This window comes from Artibeus jamaicensis, unplaced genomic scaffold (genome assembly GCF_021234435.1).
Source record: "Artibeus jamaicensis isolate MK-2021 breed Jamaican fruit bat unplaced genomic scaffold, CSHL_Jam_final scaffold_833, whole genome shotgun sequence".
Lineage (NCBI taxonomy): Eukaryota > Metazoa > Chordata > Mammalia > Chiroptera > Phyllostomidae > Artibeus > Artibeus jamaicensis.
Window position 1 is genome coordinate 3,577,491 of NW_026522056.1, and position 25,688 is coordinate 3,603,178.

The 25,688-nt window shown below is 44.9% G+C and overlaps 1 protein-coding gene and 2 pseudogenes across 1 annotated transcript; all 3 read left to right on the forward strand.

Annotated features, from left to right (window-relative positions):
* Positions 1–380: 380 nt before the first annotated feature.
* On the forward strand, positions 381–3,932 carry LOC128626612 (arylamine N-acetyltransferase 1-like; annotated as a pseudogene).
* Positions 3,933–9,063: 5,131 nt separating this feature from the next.
* Positions 9,064–12,820, forward strand: LOC128626641 (arylamine N-acetyltransferase 1-like; annotated as a pseudogene).
* On the forward strand, positions 9,090–21,114 carry LOC128626642 (arylamine N-acetyltransferase 1-like). Its single transcript, XM_053660087.1, is given in 3 exon segments — positions 9,090–9,109; positions 19,552–19,798; positions 19,801–21,114. Coding segments are annotated over 2 exon segments (870 nt in total). The 5' UTR covers positions 9,090–9,109; positions 19,552–19,557; the 3' UTR covers positions 20,430–21,114.
* The last annotated feature ends 4,574 nt before the right edge of the window (positions 21,115–25,688 follow it).

Below are 25,688 nucleotides of genomic sequence, written 5' to 3' on the forward strand. Positions count from 1 at the left end.
ATGCACAGGCGGTTATCTTGTACAGCACTCTTTACTTTCTGTATTTTCTATCTTCCTTGCTGAGTTCAGAGCCTGCCTCGGATCTCCTTGTTCCCTTGGCTACTCAAATTTATCAATTCCAGGCCCATCACAAATAGGGTGTCTGGCTTCAGGGTCCCTAAGGTGAGGACTGTGTCAAATACTCAAATATGAGGGTCATACCCCTCTCAGGCTGTGACAGGGGCTCCTCAGATAACATAGTGCCCTTCTTCTCTGCTGAGCAGATTTGAAGAGGAGGTGCACAAGGATGACCTTAGGCCCCACAACTACATTTCCCAGAGATCCCTGGGTGATTCCAAGCGGACTTCTGGGGAGGGGCAATGGAAAGCCAATGAGGGCACTTCCTATGTTGGCTCCAGTGCGAGGAGTGAAGTCGGTTTAGTTCCTGGTGTGGGTCCTGGTGGAACTTGGTGAGTGACTTTTCATGCTTTGAAATTGGGGCTTAATCCTACCTCAGATGTGAGTCTAGGAGGCTAGACACTATTGTGTGTCTGAATTGCAAGTTCAGAGTTGGTTCAGAAGGTGTGGCTGACACCTGCTTTGAGTCCTTAGGCTGTAGGGGCTGCACAGCTGTAAGGGCTGTACAGCTGTGAGGGTAGCGGACCCTGGATGCACACCCTGTGGGTTAGAGTCACAGCCACACCACACTCAGCTGTGGGGACTTGGGCAGGCCACCCAGCATCTCTACAAGTCAGTTTATCTGTCAGTGACATGGAGCTAATTAGAGAGCTTACTTAAAAGGTGGTTGTGAGGATTACAGAGTGTATAAAACCAGCTGTGTGAATAATGTGTGTCAGGGAACTGGATTTCCTTGTCAGATTATGGAAACAGTGAGGTCCACCTCCTCTGTCCCAACTCAGGGTGTCCCAGGTGCTTGGTTAGTCCTGGCAGCAGGGGGGTTTGTAACCATCCCTGCTCCCTCCACAGTAGCTGACAAGAATTTCTGCAATAATCCCAAAGGGAGGGGGGCAGGTTGTCTGCAAAGTTGGAGGGAATTCCTGGGGGAATTTTCCTTCCCTGGAGGGAGGCTTGGAGGGAAGGGCTTCCAGAAGTTAGGAATGAATTTGGCATCTCAGTCTCTTCTCTAAGAGTTCCTCCAATAAGGCAATTTGAATGGGAGTACCATGCTGCTAAGGACAAATTGCAGCAGTCGGTTCAACAGTTGAATATTGACCATTCAAGAGCATACCAAGGATCTGTCAGACGATCTGCAGGAAAAAGCAGGCCTCTTTCACACGACATTCCAGGCCCTCTGGAAGTTTTCCGTGTATCTCTTCTTAGATCTGTTCACACAGATCTCAGAGGACCACCGGTAGGTCTCACTGGAGTCAGGTTCCAAGAATCAGGCCCTGAGACACAGATCCAGATCCCTGTGCCACTTGCACATGGTCAGCCAGTCTGACCATGGTACACTTTGCCCAAACTGCAGCATTTTCACAGTGACTTCTCGTCCCGGAGCAAGAGACAACAGAATTGGTTTTAAGGCTGCCCTTACCTGTCTGATTTTATCTCGGTCCACACTGCATCCCCCCTCACTGTGCTCTGATCACCCAGGTTTCCACGTTAAGGCTTTTTAAAACTTCCTATTGTTTCTGCCTATGTGGTCTTTCCTGCATGTGCGACCGTAACTAACTATCACAGCCTACAGGTCATAGTGAGGGTTGCTTTGACTGCTGTATTTGAAATTAAATTTCACTGTGTGCACATCTTCTTTGTTTGCTGTAGTTTTCCCAGAGCACTCATCACATTCTGAGAAATAGCATGTTTTATTTATTTATTCAGTTGACTATCTGTGCCATCCCCACCCATACTGAAATGCAAGATTGCTGAGAGCCAGCAAGTATCACTAGAAAATACATAATAGATTTTCATAAACTTTTTATTGAGTGATTCAATAAATCAATGAGGGGATAAATATAAATCTTTATGTGGGTGCTCATTCCACTGAGCCACACCAGCCAGGGTGTAAACACTATTTTAACTGACACCAATCTGAACTTTTTAAAATTTATTACTAACAAAACCACATATAAACTACTTATTACTTTGCTCATCATTTAATCTGGATTTACAGCTTCTAATGTTTAATACAGGGAACCAGTGATAATACTTTCTGTAAAGGGTTACTGAGACTAGTAAGTGAACTTAAGCTTGTGAAAGCAATTAATACAATGAAAGTAGTAATCAAAAGACTTACGTTGCAGATATTCATCACCCCTGCTTGTATTTAGATATTTAAAATTCATGAATTATAATTAGAAATCCAAGTGCAAAGGTAACAGGATGTGCTCTTGCTTTTATTTTCCTTGCCTTAGGCGATCATGGACATTGAAGCATATTTTGAAAGAATTGGTTATAAGAAGTCCAGGAGCAAATTGGACCTGGAAACATTAACTGACATTCTTCAGCACCAGATCTGGACCATTCCCTTCGAGAACCTTAACATCCATTGTGGGAAGCCCATGGAACTGGGCTTGGAGGCCACTTTTGATCAAGTGGTGAGGAGGAAGCGGGGTGGGTGGTGCCTCCAGGTCAATCACCTTCTGTACTGGGCTCTGACCACCATGGGTTTCCAGACCACGATGTTGGGAGGCTACGTGTACAACCCTCCAGACAACAAGTATAGCAGTGCTATGATGCACCTTCTGCTGAAGGTCACCGTGGATGGCAGACACTACATAGTTGATGCTGGGTTTGGACGCTCTTACCAGATGTGGCAACCTCTGGAGCTAATTTCCGGGAAGGATCAGCCTCAGGTGCCTTGCATCTTCCGCTTGACCGAAGAGAGAGGAACCTGGTTCCTGGACCAAATCAGAAGAGAGCAGTACATTCCAAATCAAGAATTTCTTAATTCTGATCTCCTGGAAAAGAAGAAGTACCAAAAGCTCTACTCCTTTACTCTCGAGCCTCGAACAATTGAAGATTTTGAGTCTGTGAATGAATACCTTCAGACGTCTCCAGCGTCTGTGCTTACAAGCAAGTCGTTTTGTTCCTTGCAGACCCCAGAGGGGGGTTCACTGTTTAGTGGGCTTCACCCTTACCTCTAGAAAATTCAATTATAAGGACAATGTGGATTTGGTGGAGTTTAAGACACTGAATGAAGAAGAAATAGGAGAAGAGCTGAAAAATATATTTAATATTTCCTTGGAGGGAAATCTTGTGCCCAAACATGGTGATAAATTTTTCACCATTTAGAGTAATCAGTAGAGATGATCTTCAGTATTGGGTATTATATAGTGAAACTTATTATAGAAATCAACTATATATAAAAGTAGAGAGAATAAAATAATTAACCTCTATGATGACCGATTGTACCAACTTTCCACTGGTAAACCTATCTCTCATATTTTCTCAATGACCCTATGAGATATTAAAGCAAATTCTACATATTAAATCATTTCAACCTTTAAAAAAGCAGCCTGTGTATTTAGATCACTTTTTTTCCTCTGAGAATGACTCTTTCCACGACTTGTAGGTCAGTTTCAGAGACAAATTTACTGGTGATCAATGTATGAAGTCTGAAATCCGCTGCTGTATTTAAGAGGTGTTCTGTGATTTGTAGTTAGACAACATTTCAAAGAACACAGAACCACACATCTTTTCAAAATTAATAATAGTAAAGGTATTTGAAGGATGGCCTATGGTTTTCTTGCAAGAAAATTGCCATTTTTGCTAGAATAACTTCCACACTGGTTGAATGTTGAATTCATAAAAAATGTTTACCCATGGCTCAGGAAATGGACAACTGCCGCGGACCAGCCTCGCCAGGAGAGGGGAGGGGGCGGAAATGAGTCAAGGACGCAGGGAGTCAGGTTGGAGAGGTCTCAGCATCCCGCTGAGCCCCGAACTCCGTTTATTCAAGGCTTTTATTACAATTATGGGGAATAAGCAGGAGGGGGGCCGTACCCAAGCCAGTTTCTTTGTCCTTTCTGCAAAGCTACTCTACGGAACAACAGGGGAACACAGGGTGCTATCAAAACTTCCCTGTTTATCAAGCACCGGTGCATGACCTACCCTTCTACAGGGAAACAGGCTGTCTATCTTATGCCAATAAGTTCTTGGGAAACCTATTGTCTACCCACAGCAGGTTCCAGGCAGGGAGCCAAGCAAGGTGGAGAGGAACTGTGCCACCGGGCAGCGGCCTTGCCAGCTGGCCCTGGCCCCCCCCCCCCCCCCGGCTTTGCCAAGGGGGGCTTACGACACATCTCCAGGAGCAGTGGCTATGCCGGCTAGTCCTGACCCCCTGGCTTTGCCATGGGGGGCTAGTGGCGCCCACAGACAACTGAGAAAATAGTTTTTATTAAATTCAACCAGCATGTGTCCAACATCCAATACCAGTTTTTACAAAAAGCCCACATGTACAATGCAGGGTTAGAATTGTACAGAGAGAATGAGACATGACATTGCTCCCCCAGTAGTTCTCTAGACGAGGCTTCACCCAGCAGACAGTAGCATGTGGTTAAGCACCAGGAGAGTGACACAGCTAATGCTTTTCTACATGATTCTTCTTTTAAAATATATTTTATTGATTATGCCATTACAGTTGTTCTATTTCCACTCTTCATTCCCCTCCAACCTGCACACCCCCTCCCCCTACATTCCCCCCTTTAGTTTATGACCACGTGTCTCAAGTTCTTTAGATTCTATATTTCCCATACTATTCTTGCCCTCCCCCCTATCTATTTTCTACCTACCATCTATGCTACTTATTTTCTGTACCTTCTCCCCCCTTCTCCTTCTCTCCCTCCCTTGTTGCTAGCCCTCCATGGGATCTTCATTTCTACAGTTCTGCTCCTGATCTAGATGTCCTCTTAGTTTGCTTTTGTTTTAGGTGTGGTTGTTAATAATTGTGAGTTTGCTGTCCTTTCACTGTTCATATTTTTTATCTTCTTTTTCTTAGATAAGTTCCTTTAACACTTTATATAATAAGGGCTTGGTGATGATGAACTCCTTGAACTTGACCTTATCTGAGAAGCACTTTATCTGCCCCTCCATTCTAAATGAAAGCTTTGAGGGACAGAGCAATCTATTTGTAGGTCTTTGGATTTCATGACTTGGAATAGTTCTTTCCAGCCTCTTCTTGCTTGTAAGGTCTCTTTTGAGGAGTCAGCTTACAGTCTGATGGGAAGTCCTTTGTAGGTGACTGTCCCCTTATCTCTTGCTGCTTCTAGGATTTTCTTCTTCATTTTAATCTTGGCTAATATAATTATGATGTGCCTTGGTGTGTTCTTCCTTGGGTCCAACTTCTTTGGGACTCTCTGAGCTTTCTGGAAGTCTATTGCCTTTGCCAGATTGCGGAAGTTCTGCTTTAATATTTGTTCAAATAAGTTTTCCACTTGTTGCTGTTCCTCTTCCCCTTCTGTAACCCCTATAATTCGAATGTTGGAACATTTAAAGATATCCTGGAGGTTCCTAAGTCTCTCTTCAATCTTTTGAATTTTTGTTTCTTCATTCTTTTCTGTTTGGTTGTTTCTTTCTTCCTTCTGGTCCACTCCTTTGATTTGAGTCCCAGTTTCCTTCCCATCACTATGGGTTCCCTGTGCATTTTGCTTCATTCCACTTAGCAAAGCCTTCATTTTTTCATTTAATTTGCGACTAAAATCAACCGGTTCTGTGAGAATCCTGATCACTAGTGTTTTCAACTATGCATCTGATAGGTTGGCTATCTCTTGGTCACTTAGAAGTATTGGCTCTGGGTCTTTGAGCTGTTCTTCTTTTTGAGCCATAATGTTTCGGTCTGTTTGTGCTTGTTACATATGAGGGGCAGAGCCTTATCTGTTCACCAGGGCAGGGCTACCCAAGTTGCTGGGTTGTGACACTGTATGTGGGGGTGGGGTCAGAGAGGGGCAATGGCATTTTTTTCTGCTCTCTCTCAGATTTCAGTCTCCTGTGCTGTTTCCCACAAGCAAATCGGGCCCTTCTGGTGCTGTTTCCCAGGTGTGTGGGTCTGTGTACCCTCCAGGACCCTGTGGGTCTCTCCAACAAATTCTCTGTGAGCCTGGGAGCCTCTCCCAGCACCTCCACTGCCCGAAAGTTTTTTCCAATTGGTGCTTTTAGGCTTTAATTCCCAGCGCTGGGGCCCTGGATTGCTCAGTCTGTTTCACTGCTCACTCCTCTGCCTAGTTTATCTGTGTGTGAATGTGTGACCAGGGTCAGCCAGCTGCCTTGCGCCCTCACTGGGTTCACCCATTGCCACCGCACACCTGGGATCTGCCAACTGCTGCCTGCATGCCTGGGCTGCTCTGGCCACATTTTCTCGCGCTACCCGTCTCTGCCAGCTGCTGTTTCCGCCCCTTTTACCATTCTGGCTGAATGGTTTGTTGCTCTCGAACATTGGTACAGTTCAATTTTCTCTCTGTTGTGGTCTTTAAATATTTGTTGTTCAAAAACTTGGTTGTGCAAGGAGGTACAGTGTGTCGACCTATGCCTCCATCTTGGCCTTCCACCTGATTATTATTTTATTAAAGGAGTATGCCCGTGAAGTTTACAACTTCCTCATATTGGAACTGAGAGAACTTCCCTTCACGTTATCATTATTACCCCTGCTAGTTTACTTTTCTCTCTCTCTGTCCCTTCTGTGGTGAGGACAGGGCTCAGTGGCAGTTCAAGTGTTTCCCAGTTCTGCTGTCCTTCCACAGGAAGTAGTCAGCTTTTAGCCTGAACGATGGAAGAGCCATTCTGTTGGAGATGGTGGTCCTGAAGCCCACGAAAGTCCCAGCCATATGATCTCAGCTTTCACAGCCCTCAGTGGCCAGGACCTGTGACTCAGGTCTGACTCTGCTTTAACCTCAAGACTCAGGATCTCAGGTTCCTCTGACAGTTTCTGGTGGAGGTTCTTGTGGACCTTTGTTCCTTTAGCTAAAATGATAGTAGCATTTTCAGAATCATGCATTTATCTTGGATTTTCTTGCCAAGTACTAAATTTCTACCAATCAATAGGACAATACCCACATTCACTGAACAATCCCATTCCCGTGCTTTGTTCCAAAATGGTCCAGCCCCGGAGCTGCATTCTGGGATTATATTTTCTCCCTGCAATGTTTTTCTAGCAAGATCTGCTCTGCAGTCCTAGCTCTATCTCTGCTGTGTCCTGGTGACCACGGCAGCAGAGTGCTTCCTCAACACCTTGCCATTTTCTTCACAAAGAAGAAGCTGAGAGGGTCAGTGGGAATGCAAAGAGCTGCTCAAACTCACCGGTCATCCAAGAAGTGCCAATTGAAACAACACTGAACTATCACCTTGGACACATGAGACGAATGGGCATTGAAGGTTGCTAACAGAAAGTGTCAACCAGGATATGAGGAAAACAGGAATGCACAAGATGACAGTCAGGCTCAGTGAAATCAAGCACACCGATGTCCTGTTGCCCAGTATGTCCCATCTGTGGTGTGTATCCTTGTAAAGCTCTGGTGTCCATTGACAAGGCACCTATAGGAAAGTACTCATCACACTGGTGTCTGTAGTGACCAGAAGCTGATTGATTGTACCTGAGGTTCCTTCACCAGTGGTTCTGCTAAGTTAAATGGCCCCAGTTTGGTTTCCTCTAAAACCAGACCTGGTGATGAGGGGTTGCCTTTGTTTAAATAGCTTATTTGGGAGTTGATTTAAGATATCCCAGCACAGGAGTGGGACAGGCAGAGGCCAGGATGGTTTGAGAGTGAGTGAAGGGTTCCTGGTGCAGGTGACCTCAGTGGACACTGGGAGCTAAATCCCATTGGAGACATCAGGAGGCAGTGTCAATGTGGTTCATGCCTCAGAGCAGTTCCACCCGAGCAGGTAGAACGTGTAGGTATTTATCTTTCAACTCCCATCATGCTAAGCTGATTTTGGGTCCCAGGGTGCACCCTGCCTGTGAAAAGGCCCAGAGAAAGCTTTCCCAAATCCGTGCAGCAGCGTGCCAGAACGATGGGCAAGAACAGCTAGTGCCAAAGGGAGAGTCCAAGTGGGTAATGAAGAGAGTTTTAAAAAATATGGTGCAGAGGGAAATGCATAAGCAGCAGCAGGAGTTATAGAGCAGTATCATTAATGTGAATTAAAAAGACAAACAGAAAAAGACAAACCCATTCCTCTAGAACACGTCACATTTATTCCATATACGCAGAGTCCATTCAATGATGTCTCCCAGGACCCCTGGTGGGTGGGAGGTGAGTGGTACCCATGATCTGGCAGAAAAGGAAAACAATAGAGACCAAGGGGCCTCACAACAACTGAAGAAGGAATGTTACAATCTGGGAAGCGAAACTTAAAACATCCATCTCTGCCTCCTTTAGTTTAGGGATCTGCTTTTCCTGGACTCCTCAAATTTCTCACTTCCATGTTACTGTAGTATCCACCAACATGAGCAACAAATGGTTGGAAACTTTCAGGAATTTAAGATGGAACTTTATTGATCAAAGCTTTACCTGCGCAGGGGCGAACTCTGGAGGTGTCCAGAGACATGGTGCCCGGAGGCTGCAAATGAGAGTCGCGCCTGGCGCTTACAGCCTAGGGTTTTTATTGGGGTGAGCAAGCAAGCAAATACAGAAGCAAACGTAGCCGTTAGTGATTGGCTATCTCGAGGGAACACACATGGCTATGCTTTCTGCTTGCAGCAGTGGATACTCTTCTGCAAAGACAAGGTCATGCACAGGCGGTTATCTTGTACAGCACTCTTTACTTTCTGTATTTTCTATCTTCCTTGCTGAGTTCAGAGCCTGCCTCGGATTCCTTGTTCCTCTTGGCTACTTTTATCTAATTCCAGGCCTAACATCACAAATAGGGTGTCTGGCTTCAGGGTCCCTAAGGTGAGGACTGTGTCAAATACTCAAATATGAGGGTCATACCCCTCTCAGGCTGTGACAGGGGCTCCTCAGATAACATAGTGCCCTTCTTCTCTGCTGAGCAGATTTGAAGAGGAGGTGCACAAGGATGACCTTAGGCCCCACAACTACATTTCCCAGAGATCCCTGGGTGATTCCAAGCGGACTTCTGGGGAGGGGCAATGGAAAGCCAATGAGGGCACTTCCTTTTTTGGCTCCAGTGGGAGGAGTGAAGTCGGTTTAGTTCCTGGTGTGGATCCTGGTGGAACTTGGTGAGTGTCTTTTCATGCTTTGAAATTGGGGCTTAATCCTACCTCAGATGTGAGTCTAGGAGGCTAGACACTATTGTGTGTCTGAATTGCAAGTTCAGAGTTGGTTCAGAAGGTGTGGCTGACACCTGCTTTGAGTCCTTAGGCTGTAGGGGCTGCACAGCTGTAAGGGCTGTACAGCTGTGAGGGTAGCGGACCCTGGATGCACACCCTGTGGGTTAGAGTCACAGCCACACCACACTCAGCTGTGGGGACTTGGGCAGGCCACCCAGCATCTCTACAAGTCAGTTTATCTGTCAGTGACATGGAGCTAATTAGAGAGCTTACTTAAAAGGTGGTTGTGAGGATTACAGAGTGTATAAAACCAGCTGTGTGAATAATGTGTGTCAGGGAACTGGATTTCCTTGTCAGATTATGGAAACAGTGAGGTCCACCTCCTCTGTCCCAACTCAGGGTGTCCCAGGGGCTCGGTTAGTCCTGGCAGCAGGGGGTTTGTAACCATCCCTGCTCCCTCCACAGTAGCTGACAAGAATTTCTGCAATAATCCCAAAGGGAGGGGGGCAGGTTGTCTGCAAAGTTGGAGGGAATTCCTGGGGGAATTTTCCTTCCCTGGAGGGAGGCTTGGAGGGAATGGCCTCCAGAAGTTAGGAATGAATTTGGCATCTCAGTCTCTTCTCTAAGAGTTCCTCCAAAAACCTAATTTGAATTGGAGTACCATGCTGCTAAGGACAAATTGCAGCAGTCAGTTCAACAGTTGAATATTGACCATTCAAGAGCATACCAAGGATCTGTCAGACGATCTGCAGGAAAAAGCAGGCCTCTTTCACACGACATTCCAGGCCCTCTGGAAGTTTTCCGTGTATCTCTTCTTAGATCTGCTCACACAGATCTCAGAGGACCACCGGTAGGTCTCACTGGAGTCAGGTTCCCAGAATCAGGCCCTGAGACACAGATCCAGATCCCTGTGCCACTTGCACATGGTCAGCCAGTCTGACCATGGTGCACTTTGCCCAAACTGCAGCATTTTCACAGTGACTTCTCGTCCCGGAGCAAGAGACAACAGAATTGGTTTTAAGGCTGCCCTTACCTGTCTGATTTTATCTCGGTCCACACTGCATCCCCCCTCACTGTGCTCTGATCACCCAGGTTTCCACGTTAAGGCTTTTTAAAACTTCCTATTGTTTCTGCCTATGTGGTCTTTCCTGCATGTGCGACCGTAACTAACTATCACAGCCTACAGGTCATAGTGAGGGTTGCTTTGACTGCTGTATTTGAAATTAAATTTCACTGTGTGCACATCTTCTTTGTTTGCTGTAGTTTTCCCAGAGCACTCATCACATTCTGAGAAATAGCATGTTTTATTTATTTATTCAGTTGACTATCTGTGCCATCCCCACCCATACTGAAATGCAAGACTGCTGAGAGCCAGCAAGTATCACTAGAAAATACATAATAGATTTTCATAAACTTTTTATTGAGTGATTCAATAAATCAATGAGGGGATAAATATAAATCTTTATGTGGGTGCTCATTCCACTGAGCCACACCAGCCAGGGTGTAAACACTATTTTAACTGACACCAATCTGAACTTTTTAAAATTTATTACTAACAAAACCACATATAAACTACTTATTACTTTGCTCATCATTTAATCTGGATTTACAGCTTCTAATGTTTAATACAGGGAACCAGTGATAATACTTTCTGTAAAGGGTTACTGAGACTAGTAAGTGAACTTAAGCTTGTGAAAGCAATTAATACAATGAAAGTAGTAATCAAAAGACTTACGTTGCAGATATTCATCACCCCTGCTTGTATTTAGATATTTAAAATTCATGAATTATAATTAGAAATCCAAGTGCAAAGGTAACAGGATGTGCTCTTGCTTTATTTTCCTTGCCTTAGGCGATCATGGACATTGAAGCATATTTTGAAAGAATTGGTTATAAGAAGTCCAGGAGCAAATTGGACCTGGAAACATTAACTGACATTCTTCAGCACCAGATCTGGACCATTCCCTTCGAGAACCTTAACATCCATTGTGGGAAGCCCATGGAACTGGGCTTGGAGGCCACTTTTGATCAAGTGGTGAGGAGGAAGCGGGGTGGGTGGTGCCTCCAGGTCAATCACCTTCTGTACTGGGCTCTGACCACCATGGGTTTCCAGACCACGATGTTGGGAGGCTACGTGTACAACCCTCCAGACAACAAGTATAGCAGTGCTATGATGCACCTTCTGCTGAAGGTCACCGTGGATGGCAGACACTACATAGTTGATGCTGGGTTTGGACGCTCTTACCAGATGTGGCAACCTCTGGAGCTAATTTCCGGGAAGGATCAGCCTCAGGTGCCTTGCATCTTCCGCTTGACCGAAGAGAGAGGAACCTGGTTCCTGGACCAAATCAGAAGAGAGCAGTACATTCCAAATCAAGAATTTCTTAATTCTGATCTCCTGGAAAAGAAGAAGTACCAAAAGCTCTACTCCTTTACTCTCGAGCCTCGAACAATTGAAGATTTTGAGTCTGTGAATGAATACCTTCAGACGTCTCCAGCGTCTGTGCTTACAAGCAAGTCGTTTTGTTCCTTGCAGACCCCAGAGGGGGGTTCACTGTTTAGTGGGCTTCACCCTTACCTCTAGAAAATTCAATTATAAGGACAATGTGGATTTGGTGGAGTTTAAGACACTGAATGAAGAAGAAATAGGAGAAGAGCTGAAAAATATATTTAATATTTCCTTGGAGGGAAATCTTGTGCCCAAACATGGTGATAAATTTTTCACCATTTAGAGTAATCAGTAGAGATGATCTTCAGTATTGGGTATTATATAGTGAAACTTGTTATAGAAATCAACTATACATAAAAGTAGAGAGAATAAAATAATTAACCTCTATGATGACCGATTGTACCAACTTTCCACTGGTAAACCTATCTCTCATATTTTCTCAATGACCCTATGAGATATTAAAGCAAATTCTACATATTAAATCATTTCAACCTTTAAAAAAGCAGCCTGTGTATTTAGATCACTTTTTTTCCTCTGAGAATGACTCTTTCCACGACTTGTAGGTCAGTTTCAGAGACAAATTTACTGGTGATCAATGTATGAAGTCTGAAATCCGCTGCTGTATTTAAGAGGTGTTCTGTGATTTGTAGTTAGACAACATTTCAAAGAACACAGAACCACACATCTTTTCAAAATTAATAATAGTAAAGGTATTTGAAGGATGGCCTATGGTTTTCTTGCAAGAAAATTGCCATTTTTGCTAGAATAACTTCCACACTGGTTGAATGTTGAATTCATAAAAAATGTTTACCCATGGCTCAGGAAATGGACAACTGCCGCGGACCAGCCTCGCCAGGAGAGGGGAGGGGGCGGAAATGAGTCAAGGACGCAGGGAGTCAGGTTGGAGAGGTCTCAGCATCCCGCTGAGCCCCGAACTCCGTTTATTCAAGGCTTTTATTACAATTATGGGGAATAAGCAGGAGGGGGCCGTACCCAAGCCAGTTTCTTTGTCCTTTCTGCAAAGCTACTCTACGGAACAACAGGGGAACACAGGGTGCTATCAAAACTTCCCTGTTTATCAAGCACCGGTGCATGACCTACCCTTCTACAGGGAAACAGGCTGTCTATCTTATGCCAATAAGTTCTTGGGAAACCTATTGTCTACCCACAGCAGGTTCCAGGCAGGGAGCCAAGCAAGGTGGAGAGGAACTGTGCCACCGGGCAGCGGCCTTGCCAGCTGGCCCTGGCCCCCCCCCCCCCCCCCCCCCCCCCCCCGGCTTTGCCAAGGGGGGCTTACGACACATCTCCAGGAGCAGTGGCTATGCCGGCTAGTCCTGACCCCCTGGCTTTGCCATGGGGGACTAGTGGCGCCCACAGACAACTGAGAAAATAGTTTTTATTAAATTCAACCAGCATGTGTCCAACATCCAATACCAGTTTTTACAAAAAGCCCACATGTACAATGCAGGGTTAGAATTGTACAGAGAGAATGAGACATGACATTGCTCCCCAGTAGTTCTCTAGACGAGGCTTCACCCAGCAGACAGTAGCATGTGGTTAAGCACCAGGAGAGTGACACAGCTAATGCTTTTCTACATGATTCTTCTTTTAAAATATATTTTATTGATTATGCCATTACAGTTATTCTATTTCCACTCTTCATTCCCCTCCAACCTGCACACCCCCTCCCCCTACATTCCCCCCTTTAGTTTATGACCACGTGTCTCAAGTTCTTTAGATTCTATATTTCCCATACTATTCTTGCCCTCCCCCCTATCTATTTTCTACCTACCGTCTATGCTACTTATTTTCTGTACCTTCTCCCCCCTTCTCCTCTCCCCCTCCCTTGTTGCTAGCCCTCCATGGGATCTTCATTTCTACAGTTCTGCTCCTGATCTAGATGTCCTCTTAGTTTGCTTTTGTTTTAGGTGTGGTTGTTAATAATTGTGAGTTTGCTGTCCTTTCACTGTTCATATTTTTTATCTTCTTTTTCTTAGATAAGTTCCTTTAACACTTTATATAATAAGGGCTTGGTGATGATGAACTCCTTGAACTTGACCTTATCTGAGAAGCACTTTATCTGCCCCTCCATTCTAAATGAAAGCTTTGAGGGACAGAGCAATCTATTTGTAGGTCTTTGGATTTCATGACTTGGAATACTTCTTTCCGGCCCCTTCTTGCTTGTAAGGTCTCTTTTGAGGAGTCAGCTGACAGTCTGATGGGAAGTCCTTTGTAGGTGACTGTCCCCTTATCTCTTGCTGCTTCTAGGATTTTCTTCTTCATTTTAATCTTGGCTAATATAATTATGATGTGCCTTGGTGTGTTCTTCCTTGGGTCCAACTTCTTTGGGACTCTCTGAGCTTTCTGGAAGTCTATTGCCTTTGCCAGATTGCGGAAGTTCTGCTTTAATATTTGTTCAAATAAGTTTTCCACTTGTTGCTGTTCCTCTTCCCCTTCTGTAACCCCTATAATTTGAATGTTGGAACATTTAAAGATATCCTGGAGGTTCCTAAGCCTCTCTTCAATCTTTTGAATTTTTGTTTCTTCATTCTTTTCTGTTTGGTTGTTTCTTTCTTCCTTCTGGTCCACTCCTTTGATTTGAGTCCCAGTTTCCTTCCCATCACTATGGGTTCCCTGTGCATTTTGCTTCATTCCACTTAGCAAAGCCTTCATTTTTTCATTTAATTTGCGACTAAAATCAACCGGTTCTGTGAGAATCCTGATCACTAGTGTTTTCAACTATGCATCTGATAGGTTGGCTATCTCTTGGTCACTTAGAAGTATTGGCTCTGGGTCTTTGAGCTGTTCTTCTTTTTGAGCCATAATGTTTCGGTCTGTTTGTGCTTGTTACATATGAGGGGCAGAGCCTTATCTGTTCACCAGGGCAGGGCTACCCAAGTTGCTGGGTTGTGACACTGTATGTGGGGGTGGGGTCAGAGAGGGGCAATGGCATTTTTTTCTGCTCTCTCTCAGATTTCGGTCTCCTGTGCTGTTTCCCACAAGCAAATCAGGCCCTTCTGGTGCTGGTTCCCAGGTGTGTGGGTCTGTGTACCCTCCAGGACCCTGTGGGTCTCTCCAACAAATTCTCTGTGAGCCTGGGAGCCTCTCCCAGCACCTCCACTGCCCGAAAGTTTTTTCCAATTGGTGCTTTTAGGCTTTAATTCCCAGCGCTGGGGCCCTGGATTGCTCAGTCTGTTTCACTGCTCACTCCTCTGCCTAGTTTATCTGTGTGTGAATGTGTGACCAGGGTCAGCCAGCTGCCTTGCGCCCTCACTGGGTTCACCCGTTGCCACCCCACACCTGGGATCTGCCAACTGCTGCCTGCATGCCTGGGCTGCTCTGGCCACGTTTTCTCGCGCTACCCGTCTCTGCCAGCTGCTGTTTCCGCCCCTCTTACCATTCTGGCTGAATGGTTTGTTGCTCTCGAACATTGGTACAGTTCAATTTTCTCTCTGTTGTGGTCTTTAAATATTTGTTGTTCAAAAACTTGGTTGTGCAAGGAGGTACAGTGTGTCGACCTATGCCTCCATCTTGGCCTTCCACCTGATTATTATTTTATTAAAGGAGTATGCCCGTGAAGTTTACAACTTCCTCATATTGGAACTGAGAGAACTTCCCTTCACGTTATCATTATTACCCCTGCTAGTTTACTTTTCTCTCTCTCTGTCCCTTCTGTGGTGAGGACAGGGCTCAGTGGCAGTTCAAGTGTTTCCCAGTTCTGCTGTCCTTCCACAGGAAGTAGTCAGCTTTTAGCCTGAACGATGGAAGAGCCATTCTGTTGGAGATGGTGGTCCTGAAGCCCACGAAAGTCCCAGCCATATGATCTCAGCTTTCACAGCCCTCAGTGGCCAGGACCTGTGACTCAGGTCTGACTCTGCTTTAACCTCAAGACTCAGGATCTCAGGTTCCTCTGACAGTTTCTGGTGGAGGTTCTTGTGGACCTTTGTTCCTTTAGCTAAAATGATAGTAGCATTTTCAGAATCATGCATTTATCTTGGATTTTCTTGCCAAGTACTAAATTTCTACCAATCAATAGGACAATACCCACATTCACTGAACAATCCCATTCCCGTGCTTTGTTCCAAAATGGTCCAGCCCCGGAGCTGCATTCTGGGATTATATTTTCTCCCTGCAATGTTTTTCTAGCAAGATCTGCTCTGCAGTCCTAGCTCTATCTCTGCTGTGTCCTGGTGACCACGGCAGCAGAGTGCTTCCTCAACACCTTGCCATTTTCTTCACAAAGAAGAAGCTGAGAGGGTCAGTGGGAATGCAAAGAGCTGCTCAAACTCACCGGTCATCCGAGAAGTGCCAATTGAAACAACACTGAACTATCACCTTGGACACATGAGACGAATGGGCATTGAAGGTTGCTAACAGAAAGTGTCAACCAGGATATGAGGAAAACAGGAATGCACAAGATGACAGTCAGGCTCAGTGAAATCAAGCACACCGATGTCCTGTTGCCCAGTATGTCCCATCTGTGGTGTGTATCCTTGTAAAGCTCTGGTGTCCATTGACAAGGCACCTATAGGAAAGTACTCATCACACTGGTGTCTGTAGTGACCAGAAGCTGATTGATTGTACCTGAGGTTCCTTCACCAGTGGTTCTGCTAAGTTAAATGGCCCCAGTTTGGTTTCCTCTAAAACCAGACCTGGTGATGAGGGGTTGCCTTTGTTTAAATAGCTTATTTGGGAGTTGATTTAAGATATCCCAGCACAGGAGTGGGACAGGCAGAGGCCAGGATGGTTTGAGAGTGAGTGAAGGGTTCCTGGTGCAGGTGACCTCAGTGGACACTGGGAGCTAAATCCCACTGGAGACATCAGGAGGCAGTGTCAATGTGGTTCATGCCTCAAAGCAGTTCCACCTGAGCAGGTAGAACGTGTAGGTATTTATCTTTCAACTCCCATCATGCTAAGCTGATTTTGGGTCCCAGGGTGCACCCTGCCTGTGAAAAGGCCCAGAGAAAGCTTTCCCAAATTCGTGCAGCAGCATGCCAGAACGATGGGCAAGAACAGCTAGTGCCAAAGGGAGAGTCCAAGTGGGTAATGAAGAGAGTTTTAAAAAATATGGTGCAGAGGGAAATGCATAAGCAGCAGCAGGAGTTATAGAGCAGTATCATTAATGTGAATTAAAAAGACAAACAGAAACACCACCCATTCCTCTAGAACACGTCACATTTATTCCATATACGCAGAGTCCATTCAATGATGTCTCCCAGGACCCCTGGTGGGTGGGAGGTGAGTGGTGCCCATGATCTGGCAGAAAAGGAAAACAATAGAGACCAAGGGGCCTCACAACAACTGAAGAAGGAATGTTACAATCTGGGAAGCGAAACTTAAAACATCCATCTCTGCCTCCTTTAGTTTAGGGATCTGCTTTTCCTGGACTCCTCAAATTTCTCACTTCCATGTTACAAATAGGGTGTCTGGCTTCAGGGTCCCTAAGGTGAGGACTGTGTCAAATACTCAAATATGAGGGTCATACCCCTCTCAGGCTGTGACAGGGGCTCCTCAGATAACATAGTGCCCTTCTTCTCTGCTGAGCAGATTTGAAGAGGAGGTGCACAAGGATGACCTTAGGCCCCACAACTACATTTCCCAGAGATCCCTGGGTGATTCCAAGCGGACTTCTGGGGAGGGGCAATGGAAAGCCAATGAGGGCACTTCCTTTGTTGGCTCCAGTGGGAGGAGTGAAGTCGGTTTAGTTCCTGGGGTGGATCCTGGTGGAACTTGGTGAGTGTCTTTTCATGCTTTGAAATTGGGGCTTAATCCTACCTCAGATGTGAGTCTAGGAGGCTAGACACTATTGTGTGTCTGAATTGCAAGTTCAGAGTTGGTTCAGAAGGTGTGGCTGACACCTGCTTTGAGTCCTTAGGCTGTAGGGGCTGCACAGCTGTAAGGGCTGTACAGCTGTGAGGGTAGCGGACCCTGGATGCACACCCTGTGGGTTAGAGTCACAGCCACATCACACTCAGCTGTGGGGACTTGGGCAGGCCACCCAGCAGCTCTACAAGTCAGTTTATCTGTCAGTGACATGGAGCTAATTAGAGAGCTTACTTAAAAGGTGGTTGTGAGGATTACAGAGTGTATAAAACCAGCTGTGTGAATAATGTGTGTCAGGGAACTGGATTTCCTTGTCAGATTATGGAAACAGTGAGGTCCACCTCCTCTGTCCCAACTCAGGGTGTCCCAGGGGCTCGGTTAGTCCTGGCAGCAGGGGGGTTTGTAACCATCCCTGCTCCCTCCACAGTAGCTGACAAGAATTTCTGCAATAATCCCAAAGGGAGGGGGGCAGGTTGTCTGCAAAGTTGGAGGGAATTCCTGGGGGAATTTTCCTTCCCTGCAGGGAGGCTTGCAGGGAAGGGCCTCCAGAAGTTAGGAATGAATTTGGCATCTCAGTCTCTTCTCTAAGAGTTCCTCCAATAAGGCAATTTGAATTGGAGTACCATTCTGCTAAGGACAAATTGCAGCAGTCAGTTCAACAGTTGAATATTGACCATTCAAGAGCATACCAAGGATCTGTCAGACGATCTGCAGGAAAAAGCAGGCCTCTTTCACACGACATTCCAGGCCCTCTGGAAGTTTTCCGTGTATCTCTTCTTAGATCTGTTCACACAGATCTCAGAGGACCACCGGTAGGTCTCACTGGAGTCAGGTTCCCAGAATCAGGCCCTGAGACACAGATCCAGATCCCTGTGCCACTTGCACATGGTCAGCCAGTCTGACTATGGTGCACTTTGCCCAAACTGCAGCATTTTCACAGTGACTTCTCGTCCCGGAGCAAGAGACAACAGAATTGCTTTTAAGGCCGCCCTTACCTGTCTGATTTTATCTCGGTCCACACTGCATCCCCCTCACTGTGCTCTGATCACCCAGGTTCCACGTTAAGGCTTTTTAAAACTTCCTATTGTTTCTGCCTATGTGGTCTTTCCTGCATGTGGGACCGTAACTAACTATCACAGCCTACAGGTCATAGTGAGGGTTGCTTTGACTGCTGTATTTGAAATTAAATTTCACTGTGTGCACATCTTCTTTGTTTGCTGTAGTTTTCCCAGAGCACTCATCACATTCTGAGAAATAGCATGTTTTATTTATTTATTCAGTTGACTATCTGTGCCATCCCCACCCATACTGAAATGCAAGATTGCTGAGAGCCAGCAAGTATCACTAGAAAATACATAATAGATTTTCATAAACTTTTTATTGAGTGATTCAATAAATCAATGAGGGGATAAATATAAATCTTTAAGTGGGGACTTTGAGTGGGGTCAGTTAAAGGTAAAATTGAGTGGGTCAAGTACCCAGAATACAGTGTCCTCTATAATTCTCCTGTTTACACTAGAACTATTTGTAAACTGTATTTTTATTGATTTATAAGTCAATTGTCATCTAGTTGATTTATTCGTTTATTTTTAGAGAGGCCAAGGCAGGAAGAAAGAGAGGAAGAGAAGCATCAATGTGTGGTTTCCTCTTGAGCGCCCCCTATGGAGGACTTGGCCTGCTACCCAGACATGTGCCCTGACTGGGAATTGAACCAGTGACCCTTTAGTTTGTATGTGGGTGCTCATTCCACTGAGCCACACCAGCCAGGGTGTAAACACTATTTTAACTGACACCAATCTGAACTTTTTAAAATTTATTACTAACAAAACCACATATATACTATTTATCACTTTGCTCATCATTTAATCTGGATTTACAGCTTCTAATGTTTAATACAGGGAACCAGTGATAATACTTTCTGTAAAGGGTTACTGAGACTAGTAAGTGAACTTAAGCTTGTGAAAGCAATTAATACAATGAAAGTAGTAATCAAAAGACTTACGTTGCAGATATTCATCACCCCTGCTTGTATTTAGATATTTAAAATTCATTAATTATAATTAGAAATCCAAGTGCAAAGGTAACAGGATGTGCTCTTGCTTTATTTTCCTTGCCTTAGGTGATCATGGACATTGAAGCATATTTTCAAAGAATTGGTTATAAGAAGTCCAGGAGCAAATTGGACCTGGAAACATTAACTGACATTCTTCAGCACCAGATCTGGGCCATTCCCTTCGAGAACCTTAACATCCATTGTGGGAAGCCCATGGAACTGGGCTTGGAGGCCACTTTTGATCAAGTGGTGAGGAGGAAGCGGGGTGGGTGGTGCCTCCAGGTCAATCACCTTCTGTACTGGGCTCTGACCACCATGGGTTTCAGACCACGATGCTGGGAGGCTATGTGTACAACCCTCCAGACAACAAGTATAGCAGTGCTATGATTCACCTTCTGCTGAAGGTCACTGTGGATGGCAGACACTACATAGTTGATGCTGGGTTTGGACGCTCTTACCAGATATGGCAACCTCTGGAGCTAATTTCCGGGAAGGATCAGCCTCAGGTGCCTTGCATCTTCCTCTTGACCGAAGAGAGAGGAACCTGGTTCCTGGACCAAATCAGAAGAGAGCAGTACATTCCAAATCAAGAATTTCTTAATTCTGATCTCCTGGAAAAGAAGAAGTACCGAAAGCTCTACTCCTTTACTCTCGAGCCTCGAACAATTGAAGATTTTGAGTCTGTGAATGAATACCTTCAGACGTCTCCAGCGTCTGTGTTTACAAGCAAGTCGTTTTGTTCCTTGCAGACCCCAGAGGGGGTTCACTGTTTAGTGGGCTTCACCCTTACCTCTAGAAAATTCAATTATAAGGACAATGTGGATTTGGTGGAGTTTAAGACACTGAATGAAGAAGAAATAGGAGAAGAGCTGAAAAATATATTTAATATTTCCTTGGAGGGAAATCTTGTGCCCAAACATGGTGATAAATTTTTCACCATTTAGAGTAAGCAGTTGAGATGATCTTCAGTATTATTGTATTCTGTATTATATAGTGAAACTTGTTATAGAAATCAACTATATATAAAAGTAGAGAGAATAAAATAATTAACCTCTATGATCACCGATTGTACCAACTTTCCACTGGTAAACCTATCTCTCATATTTTCTCAATGACCCTATGAGATATTAAAGCAAATTCTACATATTAAATCATTTCAACCTTTAAAAAAGCAGCCTGTGTATTTAGATCACTTTTTTCCTCTGAGAATGACTCTTTCCACGACTTGTAGGTCAGTTTCAGAGACAAATTTACTGGTGATCAATGTATGAAGTCTGAAATCCGCTGCTGTATTTAAGAGGTGTTCTGTGATTTGTAGTTAGACAACATTTCAAAGAACACAGAACCACACATCTTTTCAAAATTAATAATAGTAAAGGTATTTGAAGGATGGCCTATGGTTTTCTTGCAAGAAAATTGCCATTTTTGCTAGAATAACTCCATACTGGTTGAATGTTGAATTCATAAAAAATGTTTACCCATGGCTCAGGAAATGGACAACTGAGAAAATAGTTTTTATTAAATTCAACCAGCATGTGTCCAACATCCAATACCAGTTTTTACAAAAAGCCCGCATGTACAATGCAGGGTTAGAATTGTACAGAGGGAATGAGACATGACATTGCTCCCCAGTAGTTCACCAGACGAGGCTTCACCCAGCAGACAGTAGCGTGTGGTTAAGCACCCGGAGAGTGACACAGCTAATGCTTTTCTACATGATTCTTCTTTTAAAATATATTTTATTGATTATGCCATTACAGTTGTTCTATTTCCACTCTTCATTCCCCTCCACCCTGCACACCCTCTCCCCCTACATTCCCCCCCTTTAGTTTATGACCACGTGTCTCAAGTTCTTTAGATTCTATATTTCCCATACTATTCTTGTCTTCCCCCTATCTATTTTCTACCTACTGTCTATGCTACTTATTTTCTGTACCTTCTCCCCCTCCCCTGTTCCTAACTCTCCATGTGATCTCCATTTCTATGGTTCCGCTCGTGATCTAACTGTCATCTTAGTTTGCTTTTGTTTTAGGTGTGGTTGTTAATAACTGTGAGTTTGCTGTCCTTTCACTGTTCATCTTTTTTATCTTCTTTTTCTTAGTTAAGTCCCTTTAATATTTCATATAATAAGGGCTTGGTAATGATGAACTTCTTGAATTTGATCTTATCTGAGAAGCACTTTATCTGACCTTCCATTCTAAATGAAAGCTTTGCTGGATAGATCAGTCCTGGATGTAGGTCTTTGGATTTCATGACTTGGAATAGTTCTTTCCAGCCTCTTCTTGCTTGTAAGGTCTCTTTTGAGGAGTCAGCTGACAGTCTGATGGGAAGTCCTTTGTAGGTGACTGTCCCCTTATCTCTTGCTGCTTCTAGGATTTTCTTCTTCATTTTAATCTTGGCTAATATAATTATGATGTGCCTTGGTGTGTTCTTCCTTGGGTCCAACTTCTTTGGGACTCTCTGAGCTTTCTGGAAGTCTATTGCCTTTGCCAGATTGGGGAAGTTCTGCTTTAATATTTGTTCAAATAAGTTTTCCACTTGTTGCTGTTCCTCTTCCCCTTCTGTAACCCCTATAATTCGAATGTTGGAACATTTAAAGATATCCTGGAGGTTCCTAAGTCTCTCTTCAATCTTTTGAATTTTTGTTTCTTCATTCTTTTCTGTTTGGTTGTTTCTTTCTTCCTTCTGGTCCACTCCTTTGATTTGAGTCCCAGTTTCCTTCCCATCACTATGGGTTCCCTGTGCATTTTGCTTCATTCCACTTAGCAAAGCCTTCATTTTTTCATTTAATTTGCGACTAAAATCAACCGGTTCTGTGAGAATCCTGATCACTAGTGTTTTCAACTATGCATCTGATAGGTTGGCTATCTCTTGGTCACTTAGAAGTATTGGCTCTGGGTCTTTGAGCTGTTCTTCTTTTTGAGCCATAATGTTTCGGTCTGTTTGTGCTTGTTACATATGAGGGGCAGAGCCTTATCTGTTCACCAGGGCAGGGCTACCCAAGTTGCTGGGTTGTGACACTGTATGTGGGGGTGGGGTCAGAGAGGGGCAATGGCATTTTTTTCTGCTCTCTCTCAGATTTCAGTCTCCTGTGCTGTTTCCCACAAGCAAATCGGGCCCTTCTGGTGCTGTTTCCCAGGTGTGTGGGTCTGTGTACCCTCCAGGACCCTGTGGGTCTCTCCAACAAATTCTCTGTGAGCCTGGGAGCCTCTCCCAGCACCTCCACTGCCCGAAAGTTTTTTCCAATTGGTGCTTTTAGGCTTTAATTCCCAGCGCTGGGGCCCTGGATTGCTCAGTCTGTTTCACTGCTCACTCCTCTGCCTAGTTTATCTGTGTGTGAATGTGTGACCAGGGTCAGCCAGCTGCCTTGCGCCCTCACTGGGTTCACCCATTGCCACCGCACACCTGGGATCTGCCAACTGCTGCCTGCATGCCTGGGCTGCTCTGGCCACATTTTCTCGCGCTACCCGTCTCTGCCAGCTGCTGTTTCCGCCCCTTTTACCATTCTGGCTGAATGGTTTGTTGCTCTCGAACACTGGTACAGTTCAATTTTTTCTCTGTTTTGGTATTTAAATATTTGTTGTTCAAAAACTTGGTTGTGCAAGGAGGTACAGTGTGTCGACCTATGCCTCCATCTTGGCCTTCCACCTGATTATTATTTTATTAAAGGAGTATGCCCGTGAAGTTTACAACTTCCTCATATTGGAACTGAGAGAACTTCCCTTCACGTTATCATTATTACCCCTGCTAGTTTACTTCTCTCTCTCTGTCCCTTCTGTGGTGAGGACAGGGCTCAGTGGCAGTTCAAGTGTTTCCCAGTTCTGCTGTCCTTCCACAGGAAGTAGTCAGCTTTTAGCCTGAACGATGGAAGAGCCATTCTGTTGGAGATGGTGGTCCTGAAGCCCACGAAAGTCCCAGCCATATGATCTCAGCTTTCACAGCCGTCAGTGGCCAGGACCTGTGACTCAGGTCTGACTCTGCTTTAACCTCAAGACTCAGGATCTGAGGTTCCTCTGACAGTTTCTGGTGGAGGTTCTTGTGGACCTTTGTTCCTTTAGCTAAAATGATAGTAGAATTTTCAAAATCATGCATTTATCTTGGATTTTCTTGCCAAGTAGTAATTTTCTACCAATCAATAGGACAATACCCACATTCACTGAACAATCCCATTCCCGTGCTTTGTTCCAAAATGGTCCAGCCCCGAAGCTGCATTCTGGGATTATATTTTCTCCCTGCAATGTTTTTCTAGCAAGATCTGCTCTGCAGTCCTAGCTCTATCTCTGCTGTGTCCTGGTGACCACGGCAGCAGAGTGCTTCCTCAACACCTTGCCATTTTCTTCACAAAGAAGAAGCTGAGAGGGTCAGTGGGAATGCAAAGAGCTGCTCAAACTCACCGGTCATCCGAGAAGTGCCAATTGAAACAACACTGAACTATCACCTTGGACACATGAGACGAATGGGCATTGAAGGTTGCTAACAGAAAGTGTCAACCAGGATATGAGGAAAACAGGAATGCACAAGATGACAGTCAGGCTCAGTGAAATCAAGCACACCGATGTCCTGTTGCCCAGTATGTCCCATCTGTGGTGTGTATCCTTGTAAAGCTCTGGTGTCCATTGACAAGGCACCTATAGGAAATTACTCATCACACTGGTGTCTGTAGTGACCAGAAGCTGATTGATTGTACCTGAGGTTCCTTCACCAGTGGTTCTGCTAAGTTAAATGGCCCCAGTTTGGTTTCCTCTAAAACCAGACCTGGTGATGAGGGGTTGCCTTTGTTTAAATAGCTTATTTGGGAGTTGATTTAAGATATCCCAGTACAGGAGTGAGACAGGCAGAGGCCAGGATGGTTTGAGAGTGAGTGAAGGGTTCTTGGTACAGGTGACCTCAGTGGACACTGGGAGCTAAATCCCACTGGAGACATCAGGAGGCAGTGTTAATGTGGTTCATGCCTCAGAGCAGTTCCACCCGAGCAGGTAGAACGTGTAGGTATTTATCTTTCAACTCCCATCATGCTAAGCTGATTTTGGGTCCCAGGGTGTACCCTGCCTGTGAAAAGGCCCAGAGAAAGCTTTCCCAAATTCATGCAGCAGCATGCCAGAACGATGGGCAAGAACAGCTAGTGCCAAAGGGAGAGTCCAAGTGGGTAATGAAGAGAGTTTTAAAAAATATGGTGCAGAGGGAAATGCATAAGCAGCAGCAGGAGTTATAGAGCAGTATCATTAATGTGAATTAAAAAGACAAACAGAAAAAGACAAACCCATTCCTCTAGAACACGTCACATTTATTCCATATACGCAGAGTCCATTCAATGACGTCTCCCAGGACCCCTGGTGGGTGGGAGGTGAGTGGTACCCATGATCTGGCAGAAAAGGAAAACAGTAGAGACCAAGGGGCCTCACAACAACTGAAGAAGGAATGTTACAATCTGGGAAGCGAAACTTAAAACATCCATCTCTGCCTCCTTTAGTTTAGGGATCTGCTTTTCCTGGACTCCTCAAATTTCTCACTTCCATGTTACTGTAGTATCCACCAACATGAGCAACAAATGGTTGGAAACTTTCAGGAGTTTAAGATGGAACTTTATTGATCAAAGCTTTACCTGCGCAGGGGCAAACTCTGGAGGTGTCCAGAGACATGGTGCCCGGAGGCTGCAAATGAGAGTCGCGCCTGGCACTTACAGCCTAGGGTTTTTATTGGGGTGAGCAAGCAAGCAAATACAGAAGCAAACGTAGCCGTTAGCGATTGGGTATCTCGAGGGAACACACATGGCTATGCTTTCTGCTTGCAGCAGTGGATACTCTTCTGCAAAGACAAGGTCATGCACAGGCGGTTATCTTGTACAGCACTCTTTACTTTCTGTATTTTCTATCTTCCTTGCTGAGTTCAGAGCCTGCCTCGGATTCCTTGTTCCTCTTGGCTACTTTTATCTAATTCCAGGCCTAACATTACAAATGGGGTGTCTGGCTTCAGGGTCCCTAAGGTGAGGACTGTGTCAAATACTCATATATGAGGTCATACCCCTCTCAGGCTGTGACAGGGGCTCCTCAGATAACATAGTGCCCTTCTTCTCTGCTGAGCAGATTTGAAGAGGAGGTGCACAAGGATGACCTTAGGCCCCACAACTACATTTCCCAGAGATCCCTGGGTGATTCCAAGTGGACTTCTGGGGAGGGGCAATGGAAAGCCAATGAGGGCACTTC